General features: G+C 40.5%; 1 protein-coding gene across 1 annotated transcript in view; it reads right to left on the bottom strand.

Moving 5' to 3' along the window:
* LOC127677614 (murinoglobulin-2-like) overlaps positions 1-21,782 on the bottom strand; it is a 70,860-nt gene that overhangs the window by 5,019 nt on the left and 44,059 nt on the right. Inside the window, 13 exon segments of the mRNA XM_052172656.1 lie at positions 928-1,151; positions 2,248-2,428; positions 3,598-3,754; positions 5,137-5,224; positions 5,433-5,618; positions 5,882-5,965; positions 7,846-7,897; positions 8,374-8,495; positions 8,757-8,883; positions 9,600-9,828; positions 11,575-11,739; positions 16,730-16,812; positions 17,481-17,630. Of these exon segments, the coding sequence (XP_052028616.1) occupies positions 928-1,151; positions 2,248-2,428; positions 3,598-3,754; positions 5,137-5,224; positions 5,433-5,618; positions 5,882-5,965; positions 7,846-7,897; positions 8,374-8,495; positions 8,757-8,883; positions 9,600-9,828; positions 11,575-11,739; positions 16,730-16,812; positions 17,481-17,630 (1,848 nt within the window).

The following is a 21,782-nucleotide window of genomic DNA, read 5'->3' as shown; positions in this document are numbered from 1 at the left end:
AATGGATGGAGTTGGAGAGCATCATGCTAAGCCAGTCTCAGAACACTCATGGTATGCACTCACTGATAAGCAGATATTAGCCTAGAAGCTTAGAATACCCAAGACACAATCCACATATTAATGATGTCCAAGAAGGAAGGAATGGCTCCTGGTTCTGGAAAGGCTCAGTGCAGTAGTGTAGGGGAATACCAGAACAGGGAACTGGGAAGCGGTGGATGGGGGAACAGTGGGAGGGAAAAGGACTTATGGGACTTTCAGGGAGGGGGAATCCAGAAAGGGGAAATAATTTTAAATGTAAATAAAGAATATATTGAATAAAAAAATAAATTATGTTTATTACAGTAGATGTGTATGTTTGGAAATGGGAGATATTATTGCCTCCTGAGAGTTCTACTGACTAGATGATAGAGTGAATAGTTTACAGTCCTGATTGTTCCCAAGTATAAAGAGGTAAAGTGGTACAACAGGACCTCCTGCTTGCTTGGAGAAAGCCTGAGGGTGACCTATCCACATAAGATTAGGAGAGTCTGTCAGGAGAAGGGAAACAGCTGTACCTCAGGTCAGTAGTGAAATAGACAAGGTGATTTGGTCTTAGGTCTCCACATGCTGTTACAGGGTGAGGGAGCTACGTCTCGGTTTCTAGATATTCCAGGATTTTTGCCATTGTTTTATATTAAGGGTTGGATCTGGGTTAGAAGTTCTCAGCAACAACGGCCTGTTTCACTAATGGTGGTATGAAGAGAGCTGTGGTTGGAGACAGGAACTAAGGTAATTTATTATGGGATATATCATCCCACACTTCCTATAGACAGAATACCCAAGAGTAACATTTCCTTGGTCTTTCTCTCCTCTTCACTCTTTGATGGGTCCTACATCTCTTGTTCAAATCCCCTAACCCCATGGGGACTCTGAAGGAAACCCACCAACCTGTGTGGAGGAGAAGCCGCCATGGGAGTTCTGCTGCTTTGTGAGCCACTTGATGGTGCTCATTGACAAAGCCAGGTCCTCAGGGGTGGGGCCTGGCTGGGCTGTGAGCCTAGCCAGGACCACATAGGCGCTCATCTCTACTTCAGCAGAGGAAGCTTGGGGCTTGTACAAATAAGGTTCCAACTTCTTGGATTTCTCAGGTCTTTCCCAATGGATAGAGTCATCTTAGGGTAAAAATAGAGAAATAATTAAAAGTGAAGCAGTATAGAGCAAAATCGAACAGGGAAGTGGGAAGGGTTGGGTGGGAAAGCAGGGGGAGGGAAGGGGACTGATGGGACTTTCAGGGAGTGGGGGTCCAGAAAAGGGGAAATCATTTGAAATGTAAATAAATATATCAATAAATTAAAAGAAAATAGAAAAAAAAGTGTGAGTGGCCGGGGCTAGAGAGATGGCTCAGAGGTTAAGAGCCCAGACTGCTCTCCAGAGGTCCTGAGTTCAATTCCCAGTAACCACATGTTGGCGCACAAGCATCAGTAATGGAATCTGATGCCCTCTTCTGGTGTGTCTGCAGACAGCTACAGTGTACTTTTATACATAAAATAAATAAAGAGTTCTTTTTTAAAAAAAAGTCTGAGTGGTCAATGACTGCATGTCCATATGTAGAAAGAAGGAACTATAAAAGCTTGTAGAAGGTTTTAAAATTTTCACTCTCAATATGGACAAAATTGACTATCCACAGTAAAGAATCTGCAGTTGGTGCTATGGGTCATGGTTGAGAAAGACCGAGGACAGAAATTTAGAAGTTATTAGCTAAATTACATCCTCAGTGTGGTCTAGCAGAGCTGCTGAGGAGACAATGGCAGAGATGACGCTTTTACTCATTATCTTCCTCACACCCAACAAGACATCGCTTGTTCAGTGTTCAAACCAAATGACTTTGTAAACTTTCCCAGTGTGTTCAGAGTTGCAATTCAAACAGCAAACTCTAGATGCACCTTTCTCCTTCATAGTCTTTGCTGGTCCTGGTTGGAATGTGTGCATCAGAGAGAAGCTAAGCTTTAACTACATTCACCTCTGTAACCTGGTTAGAGCTGTGTGCATTCTACTGTGTTGTGATATTTTTTATTTCGGTCACATTATCAGCAAACACCAAACAGAAGGCTGTTACATAGAAGGAAGACTCATTTCTTAATGGGGCAGTCCAAGGAGAAACCTTGGTGTGCCATAGAGACGGGACTAACAGGTCTTTCCAGGCTCCAACTGCTCCCGTACATCTCACCAGAGCTGGATGGAGGCAAAGATGAGAACACACATTCTCACCTTCTTTTATAGCTTCCTTATCAAGTGACTTCAGGATTTCACTTCTCTTCTCCTGGTTCCCCGCCAGAGCGAAAGCATAGGCCATCAGTGCCTTGGTGTACACAAAGCTGCCATTTCCTCCTTGCTCTATGGTCTTCCAGGATGACTCTAGGCAGCTCAGGGCCTTGGCGACAACAAGATGCTGTTGGCAGAACAAGGAAAATGGAGTTATGTGAAAAAAGGGTCCTAGCAGTCCCAGGACAAATATGGAGGCTATTGGGGATTATCATTTACAAATCAATCCTCCCTCCCTCCCTCCTATCCCCTTACCTCCTCTCTCCTTCCTCTCCCCTTTCTTTTCTCCTCCCCACTCTTTCTCCATCTCTCCCTTCCTATTTCCCTACCTCCCTTTCCCTCCTCCTCTCTCCTTTCATCCCTTCCTTTCTCCTTCCCTTCTATTACTTCCTCTTCTCTCCCATTCCCTCTCCTTACTCTCCTCTCCTCTCCCTTCTTTGTCCCCATTCTCTCTCTCCCTCTTTCCCTCATCCTCCCTCTCTCCTTCCTTCTTCTCTTGCTCCCTTTCTCCCTCCCCTCCCTCCATTCCTTCCTTTCTCCCTCCTTTTCTTGCCCTCCTTTCCTTCTTCCCTTCCTCCCTTTTATCTTTCCTATTTTCTTCCTGTTGTTAATTATCTGGCTACCCTCTCTCTGCTCTATCTTTTGGGAGCCATGTCTTTTTATAAACTACATTCCATTTAAGATACAGACTAATAGGGATGTGTCTTCAGGTTGATTTTTGGAATAAATCCAGGATTTCACTGAGCAAGCGGATGCTCATTAGTGGAATCTGACCGATGCAAAGCATTGTTAAGAAAGAAAGAAAGAAAGAAAGAAAGAAAGAAAGAAAGAAAGAAAGAAAGAACGAAAGAAAGAAAGAAAGAAAGAAAGAAAGAAAGAAAGAAAGAAAGAAAGAAAGAAAGAAAGAAAGAAAGCTTCCCCTGGCTTCAGAGAGGATGGAAAGCCACAGGCTTTACACCAGTCTGGGATGCTGGTCCCTACCGCGTCTGGGAGTGAACTCTCCAGAAGAGCGATGGTTATGTAGGCAGAGAGGGTCATTTCATCATCTACTCCCCCCTGCAAAGAAGAAGGAGTGAGATCAACAGAATGTACAGCAAGCAATCCAGCCAAGATGCCTTTCCCACCCGTGGCCAATCCATGTATTCAATGGAAGTTCCCATTCATATCCCCGTTATGAAAAAGTACATTCCCAACCTAGAGGCTTACTCCTCACCATGGTAAGTAGTATGACCTGACTGTAAGGTGTTCTCAGGTTACCGTGCTTATCGTGCTTATAAGCAGTTCAGAAAAGGTCACCTTCATGGCATTGTTGAACAGTGATCCAGAACTCCGGAAGCAGCCATTGCCCATCTGCTGCTGGGAGAGCCATGTGAAAGCGTGGGTGATGTGCGATTCATCGATGAAGATGAAGGCTCGAGCTTGGGCAAAAGACTTGAGCACAAAGGCTGTGAGCCTGATGGGGAAGGGAGAGTGTGGAGATGAAGCCTCTATTCTGAGGCAGCACTTCCTAACATGGGTGTCCAGGGGCCCGGTCCACAGTCATGAGCAATCCCTAAGGGTCTCTGAGCAGAGCATCTGGACAGTGTCTCTGGATACTCCAAAGTAGTCTTCCATTCCTTGGTCCAATTGGATGGGCATGCACTAGGTGTGGTTTCAGGGGCTTACTGCTTTCCTTTCTTTTTTTATTATATATTTTTATTTTCTATATTCTTTGTTTACATTCCAAATGATTTCGCCTCTCCCAGTTCCCCCCTCCTCATAAGTCCCATAAACCTTCTTCTCTCCACCCATTCTCCAATCACCTCTCTCCTTTCTCTCTGTCCTGGTACTCCCCTCCAATGCTAGATCAAGCCTTTCCAGGATCAGGACCCTCTCATTACTTCTTTCATGAAATTTTTAGGCAAATGGTTGGATCTGGAAAATATCATCCTAAGTGAGGTAACCCAATCACAAAAGAATACACATGGAATGCAATCTCTGATAAGTGGATACTAATTAGTCCAGAAGCCCTGCTTTCCTTTCTAATTGCTTCTATCTTGCATCCTCTGGTGTTTATCTAAAACACTGCATGCTTATGCTACGCTTCTTCCCACTTCCCATGACTTCTTTTGTAGAGAATAATCTCCTTTCTTAAAACCCCAGCAACATGTTTTCTGTCTCAAAAAATTAGGTCCCTCTTCTTGGTTTACCTCCAGTTTATGCCAGTCTCTTTTTCCTTCATCACCTGTTGGTTGTGTATTTTATCTAAATCACATAGTATTTTTGTTTTGTTTTGTTTTGAAGTTAAGTGGGTAATTTATAACAAAGATGTATTTATCGATTTTATGTGAATACACTGTTGCTGTCTGTTCAGACACACCAGAAGAGGGCATCAGGTCCCATTAAAGATGGTTGTGAGCCACCCTGTTGTGGCTGCGAATTGAACTCAGGACCTCTGGAAGAGCAGTAAGTGCTCTTGCCCACTGAGCCATCTCTACAGTCCTCAATAATACATTCTTATATAATGTAAGGTCACATGAAGAATGGCAAAAGCTTTTAAGTCTCAGTTATGAGCATCTTTAGAAGCTCAGCCAATGGCTGCCAGGCATTTACTGATGAATGGTCTTGCATCAAAATGAAAACGTCTGCTTCCTGAAGTCAGTAAAGCTCATGAGTCAGAGTCAAAGCAGGTGAACTGCGAGGCAATCTGAGTTCTGCAATTCATGATCTGCTCTACCTCAGACACATCCCTCTCTGGCCCAGGCATCCTCTAGACTTCCATGAAATAAGATGCTGTGTGGCTGCTGTGAGGAACAAGAGCTGAGCCAGGCCTGGCACACAGTGGACTCTTCTTACCAAGTGTTTCCTTGATTCTGGCCATAATGATCCCCGAAGGTGCTGTAGGAGCCATCCTTGTGCTTGTAGTTCAGCTCCCTCTGATAGCCTGGAATAGAAGGCTTTGGGTGTGTGCTGAAGAAACGGATACATCAGAGAATGCTAGGCTGTACATCTGACGTCAGAGAGGCCCTCATGCATGTACCATGGCTTATAGGACTGAGCACGAACACTGCTCAGCTCTCCCCTCAATGCTAAGCCCATTTCTAGACATTTCTAGAGAGAATATTTACAAGAACAAGGTGGAGTTTCTGAGCCTTACTGACCAGCTCTGAGGAAGTCAAGGGCCTTGGACTTGATCTTCTGAGTCAGCTGTTGGGTTTCATTCAGATATTTCAGTACGTAGATGTTGGGAGCGAAAAGGACCATGTTCTGCTCCCCACAGCCATAGGGCATATGGAGAAGATTTTGTGTGTTTTTTATGGCTGAACTCAAGATATCACCTGGAAGTGAGAGGCGTGACATCAGAATAGCCATTATCTTCAAGAACAAAATAATGCCGTTAATAGAATTACTTCTCAGTGATGTCAAGGAATTTTCTGGGTGACATGTGCTGGAACCCAGTGGGAATGCAGGGGATAAAGACAGAAGGAGGACATTAAAGAGATCAAGTGTAGCAATTTGGAAGCTACATTTGGAATCATGGTGGGGGCAGGGCAGTGGTAGTGACTGTTGTTCCAAGTCCCCCAGGTGTGGATTGACTCACCCATCACAGAGAAGTGGGCTCGGGATGAATCTTTCACTACTGTTGGTGGGAGCACCAGGGACAATTTTTCTGATACCTCTGCATCTTAATAAGCAAAACAGACAGGTAGATCATCACCTCTGCGTATCTAAAGTGCCCTAAAAATCAGTGGCTTCAGAACTGTGTCCTAAGCTTTGAGTTCTTGCCTCTCTAGAAAAATGATCTTGAGGTAAATATCATAAACACACATTTCCCAGTACCACAGGCCTGTCAAGCTCCATTGCCTTCTCTTTTATCACCCACTGCTTTGAAGCAAAGCATCTGTCCAGAATGGAATGTCTGAGCCTCTGGGATCTGTGTTCTACTTCTATCAATGTCCTAATTAGTTTTAATAAACACTGGAAAATGGGTTATTTACTACATTTTGATTAAGAAAATTCTGCTCTCTCTCTCTGTGTGTGTGTGTTTGTGTGAACTTTGACATAAGTTAGTGTTTTCTGGGATTGGGGACTCTCAATTGAGAAAATGCCTCCATAACTAACACTGGACTATAAGCCAGTCTTGAAGCTTTTCTTTTTTAATAATAGATGTGGTAAGTCCTGGCCCAGGGTATGCCATCTGTGGTGTATAAGAAAGCAAAGTGAGTAAGGGCAGAGCAAGCTAGGAAGCTGCCCCCCCCTCCACAGCTCCCGCTTCAGTTCCTCCTTCCAGATTCCTGCCCTGACTTCACTTCATGGTGGACTGTGACAGACTGTGTAAGCTGATCAACGGTCCAAGTTGCTTTTGGTCATGGTGTTTATCTCAAGGTTTGAACAGTAAACCAAAGCAATTTGTAAATAAACATCCAATTTGTCAGAATAAGTGCATGGAGCAATCCTGCGCTGGATTTGTTCTTCCTGGTTCCCTGAGTTGCTCAGGAGGCTCTCTGACCTCTCCCTTGGTGGCTTTCCTACTGCAGGGATGATGGGTAGATTACATTGTCATCAGTAACTATGAGGAGAAGTAGAGTTGGCTGGTAGAAAGAATAGGGCTTTTGTTGTACTATCTTTGGCTTTTAAAAAAAATATCTCCAGTGACCCCCTTCCTGCTTTTTCTTTCATAGAAAACATTTAAAGGATTCTAGTATTCTATGATGATTTTCTTCTACTCACTGTACTAGGAACTGCTACATTAGTTGACCTGCTTAACAAAGAGTTTTGCTTTATTTCATCTCTTTTGTTAACTTTCATATAATAATGGATTTTACATTAAATTAAAGTTATTATTCTATTTTATTTATTCTTTTTGACAAATATATTTTGAGTAGCTACTACAAGCACCCACTAACAGAGGTGCCAGCAATGGAGTCATTATTATGAGTGGACATAATAATATGTCCCTGACCTTATACATGTTTCTCATAGAGGGCAGTGAGCTTTCTCTTTTGTGATACATTGATGTGTTTTCCCTGCAATATTTAGCTTCCAGTGAGGAGCAGGTATATAAAAGAGCAAGTCATAAAAACAATCGCTAGGGAAAAATGTTACGCTAAGTACACACCATGGTTTAGCTTCGATTATATATGAAATATTTTCACCCATATAAATCTTTCTTTTCATTTATGATCTAACACAAAACAGTATAGTATTTCCCAAAATAATCTCTATATTCCCACACCTTGAACCCGTTTAAAAGAAAATTTCAATTGTGAAGTCTTCTTTTCTCAGTTGTTCCCTATTTATAACTTTCTAATTATTGAGATGGACAAAGAGGCTTCTTTATTCTAAAAATAAAAAGTGCTACAGTGAACAATGAAATCTCGGGAAAACTATACTCTTGAGAACTGCATCAGGTAAGTGATGATTTTAATTTACAAGACTCAGTTTTGTTAGTGTTTGAAGGGTTTGTAAGGTATACAGTATTCTGATTTTCTTATAGGAATATTGCAAGATCTCTGAATAGGCGACTTACGCTACTGTGTCATTGATGTTTTGAAAGGTTCTCACCTGATGCACAGAGCAGTGAGGTGAAGGTATGCTCTTTCTTGATTCCTTCAGGCTTGGACAAAAAGATAGGATATTCAGACATGAGAAATCAAACACCGAGTGTGCAAACATCAACCATGCAAGCATAACATTGCTGGAGGGAGGTTTTTCATTTTGTTATGTCTTTTGAGAGAAAGCTTTACTTATGAGGCCATGGGCTGGAATGGCTTCAGCATCTGAGAATTTGCCAGCTCAAAAAGAAGGCAATAGGGAAAGATAATAAAGAAAAAGGGGCAGAGCATAATCGGAAGAAAGAGGTATAGCCTAAAGAGGACAAACTGGCTTAGATCATCCTCCCTGCCCCCAAGCTTCAGTTAAAAGACTAGGAAGGGGGAAAAGCAGAACACATATGGGTTTAAAAGCATGGACTTGCCAGCTGTGAACTATCTCAAGGTTGTATGTTATTATCTTTTATTTTTCCTCTAAATATGGTCAGCATTGCTCAATTTTCTAAACATAGCACACTGCTGGCTAAGAAGGTTTACTCACCTCAACTATCAGGACTTTGACTACTGTGTCCTTTCTCCCAGTCTCAGGAACTGTGGCAACCTCAGAACCACAGGGCTCTGGGGACTGTTGTGCTTCCGCAGACACAGAGAAATTCACATTCCCTGAAACAAACAGTCCAGAGAGCTGAGCTCAGATCTGCCAGGAACCTGGCATCTACCGAAGTCCCAAGATCTGCAGGGTATCCTTGGTTCTAGAAGTGGTTCAAGAGCTTGTCTTGTATTTAAGAAGGAGGTAAGCACACACCAGAAGCAGTAATGTCTGAGAGCTTCCTCTGGGGACCCAAATGAGAAGAAAGTAACTGAAGAAACCCTTCCTATACTCACCTTTTCTGGGTAGAGAACCCTTACAAATTTTTCACTCACCTAAAGATTTGGGAGTTACCAACCAGGATGAGGTGTGCCTCCCATTGGCACCAAGGCAGTAAGAATCTTGGTTTTTTCCCACTGGGACAGCTGTGAAATCAGGAGTGATTTCCAGCTGCACAGCCATCTGTGGCCCCACAGAGAAAAAGAAATAGCAAAATAAATAAATGAAAAGAAAGATGTCACCATGGAAAGGCAACGTATAATGCATGGGAGTAGGTAGGCAAAAGTCTGAAGGGGATTTGTGATAGAAAGAGACCAGGAGGGGATGTGTTTGGAAAACATTTCTAAATTGTCATGTAAGTTGATACAGAAGGCTTGCATAGATTTCATCCCCACATACATGTCTAGAACTTTATTTAGCTACCATCTATGTATTATCCTCACAAAACATTAAGCAGATAATTATATATGTGTCTACTTATATTTGTTTTATTTTGATGGCAGAATTACATTTACTATACTAGACTTTTAAATATGATTTTGAAGTATACACCTACCTCTAGCAAAAGCAAAATCCATTGTAAAACAATATGCCATCTTATCCTGACAACAACCTCATATCTATGTGGACCAGGTCCTTTAATTGTATACAGAGGCTACATAGAATATCCTATCTCTGTCAGTGCAGTATGTGCTGTTTAAATGCTGGCAACATCACCTAATTTTATGTCCTGCCCATATTTTTAAACAACCCTTTTCTGTATATATGTAGCTAGAGTCTGGGAATTGTGAAATCTATTCCCCCCTTTTTTCTTCTTTTTATTTAAGTCTTAGTTATAGTTTACACACACTATTTGCTCTCTTTCCCTCTGGTCATGCTTAATTCAGAAAGGTGTTCACCCGCATGCTTGTAGGGAGGTAGTTCAGCACAGTGGCTTTGAGGGTGAAGGCTTCTGCACGGATCACGGAGTAGGGCATCGTGACCTCCACAAAGAAGGGCTGGAAGGCTTGGAGAGGTACCACAGAAGAGAGGCCAAGGCCTGTGTCATTGGACAGGCAAAGGGCTCCGGCCTTCCATTCAGTGATGGTGTCAGGGACTGTCGTCTCTACTTCGACCATGCCTGAGGAGCTGGGAGAGTGGGAGTGTAAAGCCCAGAAAGTGAGCACAGGAATTAGTTATCTCTGAGATGGTGACTGAGTGTGAGGAGACACCATCCCTCTGAGTCCTCCAAAGGAGTAAGAGGAAGCAAACAGAGCAAATGGGACTCCAGATGGCAAAATAAAAAGACTTTTAGTAACCTTGTTTTTACAACACATGTCATAGCCCAACAACATCTCGAAGTTCATATGTCATTGGAAATCTGAACATAGATTTGAAGTTTTCTCTGAATTCCCATCTTCAAAATATCATTAAATAGTCTATTGACTTATATGGTCCACTTCATGTAGCAGTTCTGTAGTCTGTTCCAGGTAAGACTGCCTCATCCACTACTCAATACGGTACACGTGAATACTTTTAACTATCAGGCAGGTATGTGATAGTTTTTATCTGCATTTTCTGGGAGTGATGGAAATACATGTATTTCCTTTGTTTATGATAAAAATTAATCAAAGAAATATAATAAGACAGCCAGACACGCTGAAGCTAATAGAAAAGAAACCGGGGAAGACCCTTGAGGACATCGATACAGGGGGAAAGTTTCTGAACAGATCACCAATAGCGTATGCTCTAAGATCAAGAATTGACAAATGGGACCTCATAAAATTACAAAGTTTCTGTAAGGCAAAGGACACCATCAAAAGGACAAATCGGGAACCAACAAATTGGGAAAAGATCTTCACCAACTCTACATCAGATAGAGGGCTAATATCCAACATATACAAAGAACTCAAGAAGTTAGACCCCAGAAAACCAAATAACCCTATTAAAAATGGGGTACAGAGTTAAACAAAGAATTGTTACCTGAAGAACTCCGGATGGCGGAGAAGCATCTTAAAAAATGCTCAACTTCATTAGTCATTAGAGAAATGCAAATCAAAACAACCCTGAGATTTCACCTTACATCAGTCAGAATGGCTAAGATTAAAAATTCAGGAGACAGCAGGTGTTGGCCAGGATGTGGAGAAAGAGGAACACTCCTCCACTGCTGGTGGGGTTGCAAATTGGTACAACCACTCTGGAAATCAGTCTGGCGGTTCCTCCGAAAACTGGGCACCTCACTTCCAGAAGATCCTGCTATACCACTCCTGGGCATATACCCAGAGGATTCCCCACCATGTAATAAGGATACATGTTCTACTATGTTCATAGCAGCCCTATTTATAATTGCCAGAAGCTGGAAAAAACCCAGGTATCCCTCAACAGAAGAATGGATGCAAAAAATGCGGTATATCTACACAATGGAGTACTATTCAGCCATTAGAAACAATGAATTCATGAAATTCTTAGGCAAATGGATGGAGCTGGAGAACATCATACTAAGTGGGGTAACCCAGACTCAAAAGGTGAATCATGGTATGCACTCACTAATAAGTGGTTATTAACCTAGAAAACTGGAATACCCAAAACATAATCCACACATTATTTGAGGTACAAGAAGAATGGAGGGGTGGCCCCTTGTTCTGGAAAGACTCAGTGTAGCAGTATAGAGCAAAACCAGAAAAGGGAAGTGGGAAGGGGTAGATGGGAGAAAAGGGGGAGTGATGGGGGCTTATGGGCCTTTTAGGGAGTGGGGGGCCAGAAAAAGGGAAATCATTTGAAATGTACATAAATAATATATCGAATAAAAAATATTCTTTGGAAAAAAAAAGAAATACAATAATACAACGAAAAATTTTATACCCAGTCCTAATCATAGAAATTGAAATCACTTACTTTACTGTGACTATATCCCAGACCCAGGTTTCAGGAAAATATTTTCGAATGGTCTCAGTAAGTAGATCTTTAGGTGGTGGATCTTCATGTCGTGGCTCTTTAACTGGTGGTCTTTCATTTGCTATTAAGCGTACACTTCCAGGATAATCATATTCCAAATCTGGCAGTGTGAAGTTACAATGGAGGAAATAAACATAGTACTTGAATAAAATGGGACACAAACGTGCAGCGTAAATGTAGCTTAATTTTCAGTTTCTTCTTGACTGTTAAACACTATGACGGTTGCACTGGAAATGATGCAGTGAAACACTCATTTTGGAGGAGACTGGGTAACATCTTTTTCTTTTTTTTTTTTTTTTTTTTTTTTTTTTTTTATTGTCTAAATGCCTTTATTATCATGTATCAAGCTACCTTTGTTTTCTCCACAAGTTGACTCAGAGTGATGAAAAGAAACCATCATAAAATGTGTAATTCTGTGCACATTGAATTAAATTAATAAGGAATTAATTACTCACCACTGCTTAATTAATTTTTATTGTTTGCCCTTTGTTATTGTCTGATAAAAAAAGAACTTGAATCCTGAGAAAGGTGTGTGTACAGCCCTGGGGACATTTTTACTCATATTTGAAGTTTGGAGTTAAGCAGTTGAGCAGATAATTCTACCTCACACTAGGTTTTGTGTGAACACAAATCAGAGCATACTGTTGTCTACCAAATTAAATAACCTTTTTGTTTATTTTAATTAGCTTCATTATGACTTTTTTTTTTGTCTTTTTTTTTTATTTGATATAATTTATTTACATTTCAAATGATTTCCCCTTTTCTAGCCCCCCCCACTCCCCGAAAGTCCCGTAAGCCCCCTTCTCTTCCCCTGTCCTCCCTCCCACCCCTTCCCAGTTCCCCGTTCTGGTTTTGCCAAATACTGTTTCACTGAGTCTTTCCAGAACCAGGGACCACTCCTGCTTTCTTCTTGTATCTCATTTGATGTGTGGATTATGTTTTGGGTATTCCAGTTTTCTAGGTTAATAACCACTTATTAGTGAGTGCATACCATGATTCACCTTTTGAGTCTGGGTTACCTCACTTAGTATGATGTTCTCTAGCTCCATCCATTTGCCTAAGAATTTCATGAATTCATTGTTTCTAATGGCTGAATAGTACTCCATTGTGTAGATATACCACATTTTTTGTATCCACTCTTCTGTTGAGGGATACCTGGGTTCTTTCCAGCATCTGGCAATTATAAATAGGGCTGCTATGAACATAGTAGAGCATGTATCCTTATTACATGGTGGGGAATCCTCTGGGTATATGCCCAGGAGTGGTATAGCAGGATCTTCTGGAAGTGAGGTGCCCAGTTTTCGGAGGAACCGCCAGACTGCTTTCCAGAGTGGTTGTACCAATTTGCAACCCCACCAGCAGTGGAGGAGTGTTCCTCTTTCTCCGCACCCTCTCCAACACCTGCTGTCTCCTGAATTTTTAATCTTAGCCATTCTGACTGGTGTAAGATGAAATCTTAGGGTTGTTTTGATTTGCATTTCCCTAATGACTAATGAAGTGGAGCATTTTTTAAGATGCTTCTCCGCCATCCGAAGTTCTTCAGGTGAGAATTCTTTGTTTAACTCTGTACCCCATTTTTTAATAGGGTTGTTCGGTTTTCTGGAGTCTAACTTCTTGAGTTCTTTATATATATTGGATATTAGCCCTCTATCTGATGTAGGATTGGTGAAGATCTTTTCCCAATTTGTTGGTTGCCGATCTGTCCTCTTGACGGTGTCCTTTGCCTTACAGAAACTCTGTAACCTTATGAGGTCCCATTTGTCAATTCTTGCTCTTAGAGCATACGCCATTGGTGTTCTGTTCAGAAACTTTCTCCCTGTACCGATGTCCTCAAGGGTCTTCCCCAGTTTCTTTTCTATTAGCTTCAGAGTGTCTGGCTTTATGTGGAGGTCCTTGATCCATTTGGATTTGAGCTTAGTACAAGGAGACAAGGATGGATCAATTCGCATTCTTCTGCATGCTGACCTCCAGTTGAACCAGCACCATTTGTTGAAAAGGCTATCTTTTTTCCATTGGATGTTTTCAGCCTCTTTGTCGAGGATCAAGTGGCCATAGGTGTGTGGGTTCATTTCTGGATCTTCAATCCTGTTCCATTGATCCTCCTGCCTGTCACTGTACCAATACCATGCAGTTTTTAACACTATTGCTCTGTAGTATTGCTTGAGGTCAGGGATACTGATTCCCCCAGATTTTCTTTTGTTGCTGAGAATAGTTTTAGCTATCCTGGGTTTTTTGTTGTTCCAGATGAATTTGATAATTGCTCTTTCTAACTCTGTGAAGAATTGAGTTGGGATTTTGATGGGTATTGCATTGAATCTGTATAGTGCTTTAGGCAAAATGGCCATTTTAACTATATTGATTCTACCGATCCATGAGCATGGGAGGTTTTCCCATTTTTTGAGGTCTTCTTCCATTTCCTTCTTCAGAGTCTTGAAGTTCTTGCCATACAGATCTTTCGCATGTTTGGTAAGAGTCACCCCAAGATACTTTATACTGTTTGTGGCTATTGTGAAGGGGGTCATTTCCCTAATTTCTTTCTCAGCCTGCTTATCCTTTGAGTATAGGAAGGCCACTGATTTGCTTGAGTTGATTTTGTAACCTGCCACTTTGCTGAAGTTGTTTATCAGCTGTAGGAGCTCTCTAGTGGAGTTCTTTGGGTCACTTAGGTAGACGATCATGTCGTCTGCAAATAATGATAGTTTGACTTCCTCCTTTCCAATTTGTATCCCTTTGACCTCCTTATGTTGTCGAATTGCCCGAGCTAGTACCTCAAGTACAATATTGAAAAGATAAGGAGAAAGGGGGCAGCCTTGTCTGGTCCCTGATTTCAGTGGGATTGCTTCAAGTTTCTCTCCGTTTAGTTTGATGCTGGCTACCGGTTTGCTGTATATTGCTTTTACTATGTTTAGGTATGGGCCTTGAATTCCTGTTCTCTCCAAGACTTTAAGCATGAAAGGATGCTGAATTTTGTCAAATGCTTTTTCAGCATCCAATGAAATGACCATATGATTTTGTTCAAAGGTAAAACCTCACCTAGAGTAGTTAAAGGCGGAAGAAACCATGATGCATATTTTCTTGGGTTGGATATTGGATAGTTAGTGAATGCTTACAGATAATAATGTGCCCCCTAGGAGGAATGATGATCCTAGGTAACAGATATTGTGCCTACAATGAGAATCACTCCAGGCAAGAGATTAATGGTAGATACCATTGGCAGAGATATTCTTGCAATGTTTGTTCTTTCTTAAGATATGTAGGCTTAACCCAATATTTTGATATGTTTTCAATTTGTATAAAATGTGAAAAAGGCATAAGCACAAACTCTTGGGTTAGAAATAAGAAGTTTACTGCCCAAGAATCAGCACTGGCTTGGATTTGTACTGGAAAGAAAAGTAGGATTTAAAGCTGGTGATGGAGGGTCTGTACTCTGCTTTTTTTAAGAACACATTTACATCCAGATTTAGTTAGGGCTTCACCCGAGTATTTCCTAAGTGACTTCTAAGCATAGAAAATCTCTCCCAATTTTTTAATTCACACACACACACACACACACACACACACACACACACACAGAGAGAGAGAGAGAGAGAGAGAGAGGGAGGGGGGCAAGCTTCTTTTGTATAGGTTCTTCCCTGTGATAGCCACAACCTGTAACCTGATCTTCGTCTTTATATTTGCCTTCAAGAACTAAGTATTTTCTAGTGTTTTAAGTTCTTCACCCATTACCTTAACAGCTACAGGGATAGTTGCCCAATTATTCCATTGTCTAGAGTACTCACAGTGCCTCAGCTCTTGTTGATTTTAGAAACTTGTGAAGATATTTCAATTTCCTTTCAAATCAGTATGAGGAAAATTAATATTGTACAGTCAGAATAATGTTTTTTATGTTAACAGGTATAAAAATAAATTTTGCTGTTTAGAATATAAATAATAATACAGATAGGGTTTCATGATTTCAAGTTACATTACAGAGGTAAAGTAACAAAAGCAGCATGGTAAAGGCACAAAAATAAACATGTAGATCAATGGAATAAAATACAAGCCCCAAACACATTCATGTAATCACGGGTATCTCATAGTTGACATAGATGCCAAAAACATACAGCAGAGGAAAGATAGCATCTCCAACAAATGGTGCTGGGAACCTTGATGCTCACATATAGAAGAATGAAAGTAGAGCTATGTCTATGACCCTGCACAAAAATCAACTCCAAATGGATCAAGGACCTCAACATGAACCCTGAAACTGCTAGGGAAAGAACTATAGGCAGCAACCCTACAAAACACATGTGTAGGAAAGGGCTCTGTGAATGAGATCCATTCACTTAAAAATTAAGGTAAATACTTGACAAATGGGGACCTCACAAAACCGAAATGCTTTTTGCACAACTAGGGAACAATCATTTGAGTGAAGTGTAAGCCAAGAGAGTGGGAGACAATCTTTGCTAGCTATACATCTGATAGAGGATATATACCCCGACTATATAAAAGACTCAAAAAACAAAGAGTCGAGAAAACACACAGACTGATTTAAAAAAAATGAGATGTGAACAGTAGCTTCAAAAGAAAATTTAAAAGGTTAGGACATATCTTTTATTAATGTTTGTTACGCTATCAATTAAGGAAATGCAGATTAAAACAACCCAGATTTCACCTCACCCTGTCAGGATGGCTAAGGTCAACAAAACAACTGACAACAAGTGCTGGAGAAGATACAGGGAAAGGGAGCCATCATTCACTGTTGGTGGGGAAGCAAATGGTGCAGCCACTCTGAAAGGGACTCAGATAAGAGGAGGAGGGAAAGAGTAAATGGTTTACTGGTTAATATATGAGTGTGCATGCACCCTTTCCCACCTCACACTATGATCCTGTATCCCTATAATGTTTGCATTTTGACTTATTTCCACATTGAAGGAAGAACCTCCAGCCTTTAATGCTTTTGTAGCAGCAGCATATATCTGGGTACATTTTGCTTTGGTAAACTTGGGTTCTTTTTCTCTTACTTGGATTCTGTACATGCATTTTAATTTTATTCTATCAGCTTTGATACATAATTCACATTTCTTTAACCAGAAAATAGTGATTTGTTATTTTACCTTCCATTGGAATCATGTCAAAGTACAAACAAGGTATAGGATACTTGATCTTCAAGTTGGTGAATGCCGTTAAACCCATCTCCTAGAAAGAAAAGTATTATTTGTGCAAAATAACTCAAAATTCTGAAAAAAGTACGTATAAAAATTGCAGTAAATATTTCACATATAGTTTTACATGTTCAAGTAGAATTCCTATTCAAATTGTATGTCTCATACTCGTTAGGGAGTACAGTGAGGAACATAGAATTTATAGTGAGGCACATGTGCAGACCTTCTTTCTGATACAACACTGTTATATTTAAAAGTCACTCACAGCCATGCGTAGTGGTGCATGCCTTTAACCCCAGCACTTGAGAGGCAGAGGCAGAAACAGACAGATTTCTGTGACTTTGAGGCCAACCTTCAAGAGTCTACAGAGTGAGAGCCAGGACAACCGAAGACTCATAATGAGAGCCTGTCTGAAAAGCCAACAACAACAACAACAACAACAACAACAACAAATAAAACAGTCAGTACCTCCCTCTGAGCCAATTTCCTCAATAGAGAGAAAAATATAGTCAAGACTGGTCACTTTCTAAGATGTAGCTGTTGGAATGCTTAGGATTTGAACCCATGAACTTCCACAGGTAAGGTGGGTGGTCTGCCAGTGACTCATTTCTCTGGCCTGAGCCTAAAATTCCTTACTAATATAGCATTTCATTAAACCTAAGTAATTCACAGTGCAGAATGTGGATAGATAATAGGGCTCACCTCCACATATCTGTAGACATCCTTCTCTTGTCCATATGGTACTGAGTATGTGAGCTCACCAGTGGCCCATGGTCTGTACATTACACAATCTTCTTGGTCTTCAGACCTTGGAATGAAGTTGTTGTGCTTCATACCTGGCAGATTGTATATCTGTAAGAGACAGAAAATGAAGGGGGCATGTGGGGAGCACTTCCCAAATTAGCTTTGGCTGACATTGTGGCTCCCAATTTGACTGGTTGACTCCAGCAGGGCCCTCTTTCTTGGAAGATACACAAAAATGATAGTCACTGTGATCACTACAAATATCTTGTTCAAGAAATAGTTTTTCTCATCAAAAGTACAGGTACCCAGTGCATGGAGAAAGCTGGGTGGGCAGTGAGCAAGGAACCTCCATCCACCCCCCTTTAAATAACCCTTGAATTTTAAAATAAATTGCCTGTATTTGTCAGCTAAAAACAACTGCTCAAGAAATCTCTTTCTTAAGAGATTTGGGGAAAGTAAAAATAAAAAATAAAAACATTTTAGAAGGATACTTTCCAAAGCATTTTCTGCATGTGCATCATAAAATCTCATCATTCAACTTAAATTAAATATTGGTTTAATTTACATGTTAGTTTACAACTGGAAAAATTCCTAGCATTATCTGGACTAAAAATTTCTGTTTTTAAATTTACATATCAGAGACCTGTGCCACATCTGACATGGGGAGGAGCCTACTTCCTGCTACTTTCTAGAGAACAGGCAGGAGCAGCATTCACCTCCCAACCCTAGAGCCACTCTGGGACCCATTACACAGCAAGCTCCAGATCACCACTCCCTTTCCGTCCATCCTATTCCTCCCTTCACCATGACTGCCCATTCCGTTCCATTGGATGTGGGAGACCTGTGCCACTTCTGACACAGGGAGGAGCCCACTTCCTGATATTCTCTAGAGAACAGGCAGGAGCAACATTCAAGAACTGGCAGGAGCAGGTCATTTGAGAACTGGCACCAGTAGGGCATTCAAACTGGTAGAAGCTGAGCATTCAAGAACCAGCATCAGCAGGGCATTCAAGATCCAGCATCAGCAGAACATTTGAGAAATAGCAGCCTGTAGGGTACTTGACCCTTGCCAAGTCTGCCACAGGAGAGACTCCATCACCTGATACTTCCTGGAGAACCAGCTCTTTGCAGAGCATTGGAGAGAAAGGGAATCCCGGGAGTACAGAAACACAGGCCTGCAGGACAGAGAAGATAGAGACAGCAAGACCAGCTAACACCAGAGATAACAGAGATAACGAGATAGCCAAAGGCAGACACAAGATCATTACCAGAAGAAACCAAGCCAACATGGCACCATCAGAACCCAGTTCTCCCATAGCAGCAAATACTGCATGCTCCATTGAATCAGAAAAGCAATAGCTAGATTTAAAATCACATATCATATTGCGGATAGAGGACTTCAAGAAGGACATAAATAACTCCCTTAAAGAAATACAGGGGAACATGGGTCAACAGGTAGAAGCACAAAAATCCCTTAAAGAAATACCAGAGAATATGGATCAAAAGGTAGAAGCCCTTAAAAAGGAAACACAAAAATCCCTTAAAGAAATACGGGAGAATATGGGTCAGCAAGTAGAAGTCTTAAAGAGGCAATACAAAAATCCCATAGGGAATTATGGGAGTACATGGGTCAACATGCAGAAGCCGTTAAAGAGGAATCAGAAAAATCCCTAAAAGAAACACAGGAGAACATGGTCAACCAGTAGAAACCCTTAAAGAGGAAACACACACACACACACACACACACACACACACACACACACAAATTCTTAAAGAATTCCAGGAAAAAACAAACAAACAAGTAAAGGAACTGAACAAAACTATCCAGGATCTGAAACTGGAAATAGAAACAATAAAGAAATCACAAAGTGAGATATCTCTGAAGATAGAAAACCTTGGAAAGAATTCAGGAGTCATAGATGCAAGCATCAACAACAGAATATAAGACATAGAAGAAAGAATCTTGTATGCTAAAGATTCCATATAAAACATTGACTCAACAGTCAAAGAAAATGCAAAAAGCAAAAAGCTTGTGACCCAAAACATCCAGGAAATTCGGGATACAATGAGAAGACCAAACCTAAGGATTATAGGTATAGAAGAAAGTGAGGAATTACATCTTAAAGGGCCAGTAAACATCTTCAAAAAATGATAGATGAAAACTTCCCTTACCTAAAGAAAGAGATGCCCATGAATATACAAGAAGCCTACAGAACTCCAAACAGATTAGACCAGAGCAGAAATTACTCCCGTCATATAATAAAACACCAAATGCACTAAACAAAGAAAGACTATTAAAAGCAGTGAGAGAAAAAGGTCAAGTAATAGATAAAAGCAGACCTATCAGAATTATACTAGACTTCTCACCAGATACTATGAAAGGCAGATGACATACAGACCCTAAGAGAACATAAATGTCAGCCCAGACTGCTATATCCAGCAAAACTTTCAATTACCATAGATGGAGAAAACAAACAGTCTATGATAAAAGCAAATTTACACAATATCTTTCCACAAATCCAGCTCTGCAAAGGATAATAGGTGGAAAATACCAACACAAGGCAGGAAACCATTCCGCAGAAAAATCAATAAGGTAATCTTTCAACAAACCTAATAGAAGATAGCTACATAACCAGAATTTCACCTTTAACTAAGAAGATAACAGTAAGCAACAATCAATTTTCCTTAATATCTCTTAATATCAATAGTCCCAATTCCCCTATAAAAAGACATAGACTAACAGACTGGCTATGTATATAGGGTCCAAAGTTTTGCTGCATACAAGAAACCCACCTCAGTGACAAAGACAGTCACTATTTAAGAGTCAAAGGTTGGAAAACAATTTTTCCAAGCAAATGGTCCCAAGAAACAAGCTGGAGTGGCCAATCTTATATTGGATAAAATTGACTTTCAACCAAAAGTTTTCAAAAAAGATAAGGAAGGACACTTCATACTGTTCAAAGGAAAAGTTTTCCAGGATGAACTCTCAATTCTGAACATCTATGTTCTGAATGCAAGGACACCCACATTCATAAAAGAAACTTTAATAAAGCTCAAAGCACACATTGCACCCCACACAATAATAGTGGAAGATTTCAACACTCCACTCTCAAAAATGAACAAATCATGGAATCAGAAACTAAACAGAGATACAGTGAATCTAACTGAAGTTATGGACCAAATATGTATAGAACATTCTACCCTAAAGCAAAGAATATACCTTATTTTCAGCACATCATGGTACCTTCTCCAAAATTGACCATAAAATTGGTCACAAAATGGGCCTCAACAGATTCAGAAATATTGAAATTATTCCATGTACCTTATCGGATCACCACGGCCTAAGGCTGGTCTTAAGCTCAAACAAAAACAAAAATAATGGGAAGCACATATACACGTGGACTTTAAACAATGCTCTTCTCATTGATAGCTTGGTCAAGGAAGAAATAAAGAAAGAAATTCAAGACTTTTTAGAATTTAATAAAAATGAAGACACATCATACCAAAATTTATGGGACACAATGAAAGCAGTGCTAAGAGGAAAACTCATAGCTCTGAGTGTCTCCAAAAAGAGAATGGAGAGAGCTTACACTAACAGCTTGACAGTGCACTTGAAAGCTCTAGAACAAAAAGAAGCAAATACACCCAAGAGGAATAGATGGCAGGAAATAATCAAGCTCAGGGCCAAAATCAACTGAACAGAAACAAAAAGAACTATCCAAAGAATCAACAAAACTAGGATATGGTTCTTTGAAAAAAATCAAAAAGATAGATAAACCCTTAGGCAGACTAACCAGAGGGCACAGAGAGAGTATCCAAATTAATAAAATCAGAAATGAAAAGGGAGACATAACAACAGAAACTGTGGAAATTCAAAAAATCATCAGATCCTACTACAAGAGTTTATACTCAACAAAGTTTAAAAATCTGGATGAGATGTCAACTTTCTAGTTACTCACCAGCTGCCAACGTTAAAACAGGATCAGATAAACCAACTAAATAGTCCCATTAGTCCTGAGGAAATAGAAGCAGCCATTAATAGTCTCACATCAAAGAAAAGCCCAGGACCAGACATGTTATCAGATATTCAAAGAAGAGTTAATACCAATACTCTTCTAATTATTCCATGAAATAGAAACTCAGGGAACATTACCCAACTCATTCTATGAAGCCACAATAACGCTTATACCTAAACCAAACAAAGACCAAACAAGGAAGGAGAACGTCAGACCAATCCCCCTCATGAACATTGATGCAAAA

Source organism: Apodemus sylvaticus, chromosome 2 (genome assembly GCF_947179515.1).
Source record: "Apodemus sylvaticus chromosome 2, mApoSyl1.1, whole genome shotgun sequence".
Taxonomy (NCBI): domain Eukaryota; kingdom Metazoa; phylum Chordata; class Mammalia; order Rodentia; family Muridae; genus Apodemus; species Apodemus sylvaticus.
Note: the sequence above shows the minus strand (reverse complement) of the source record. Positions and strands in the feature narration are given on the sequence as shown.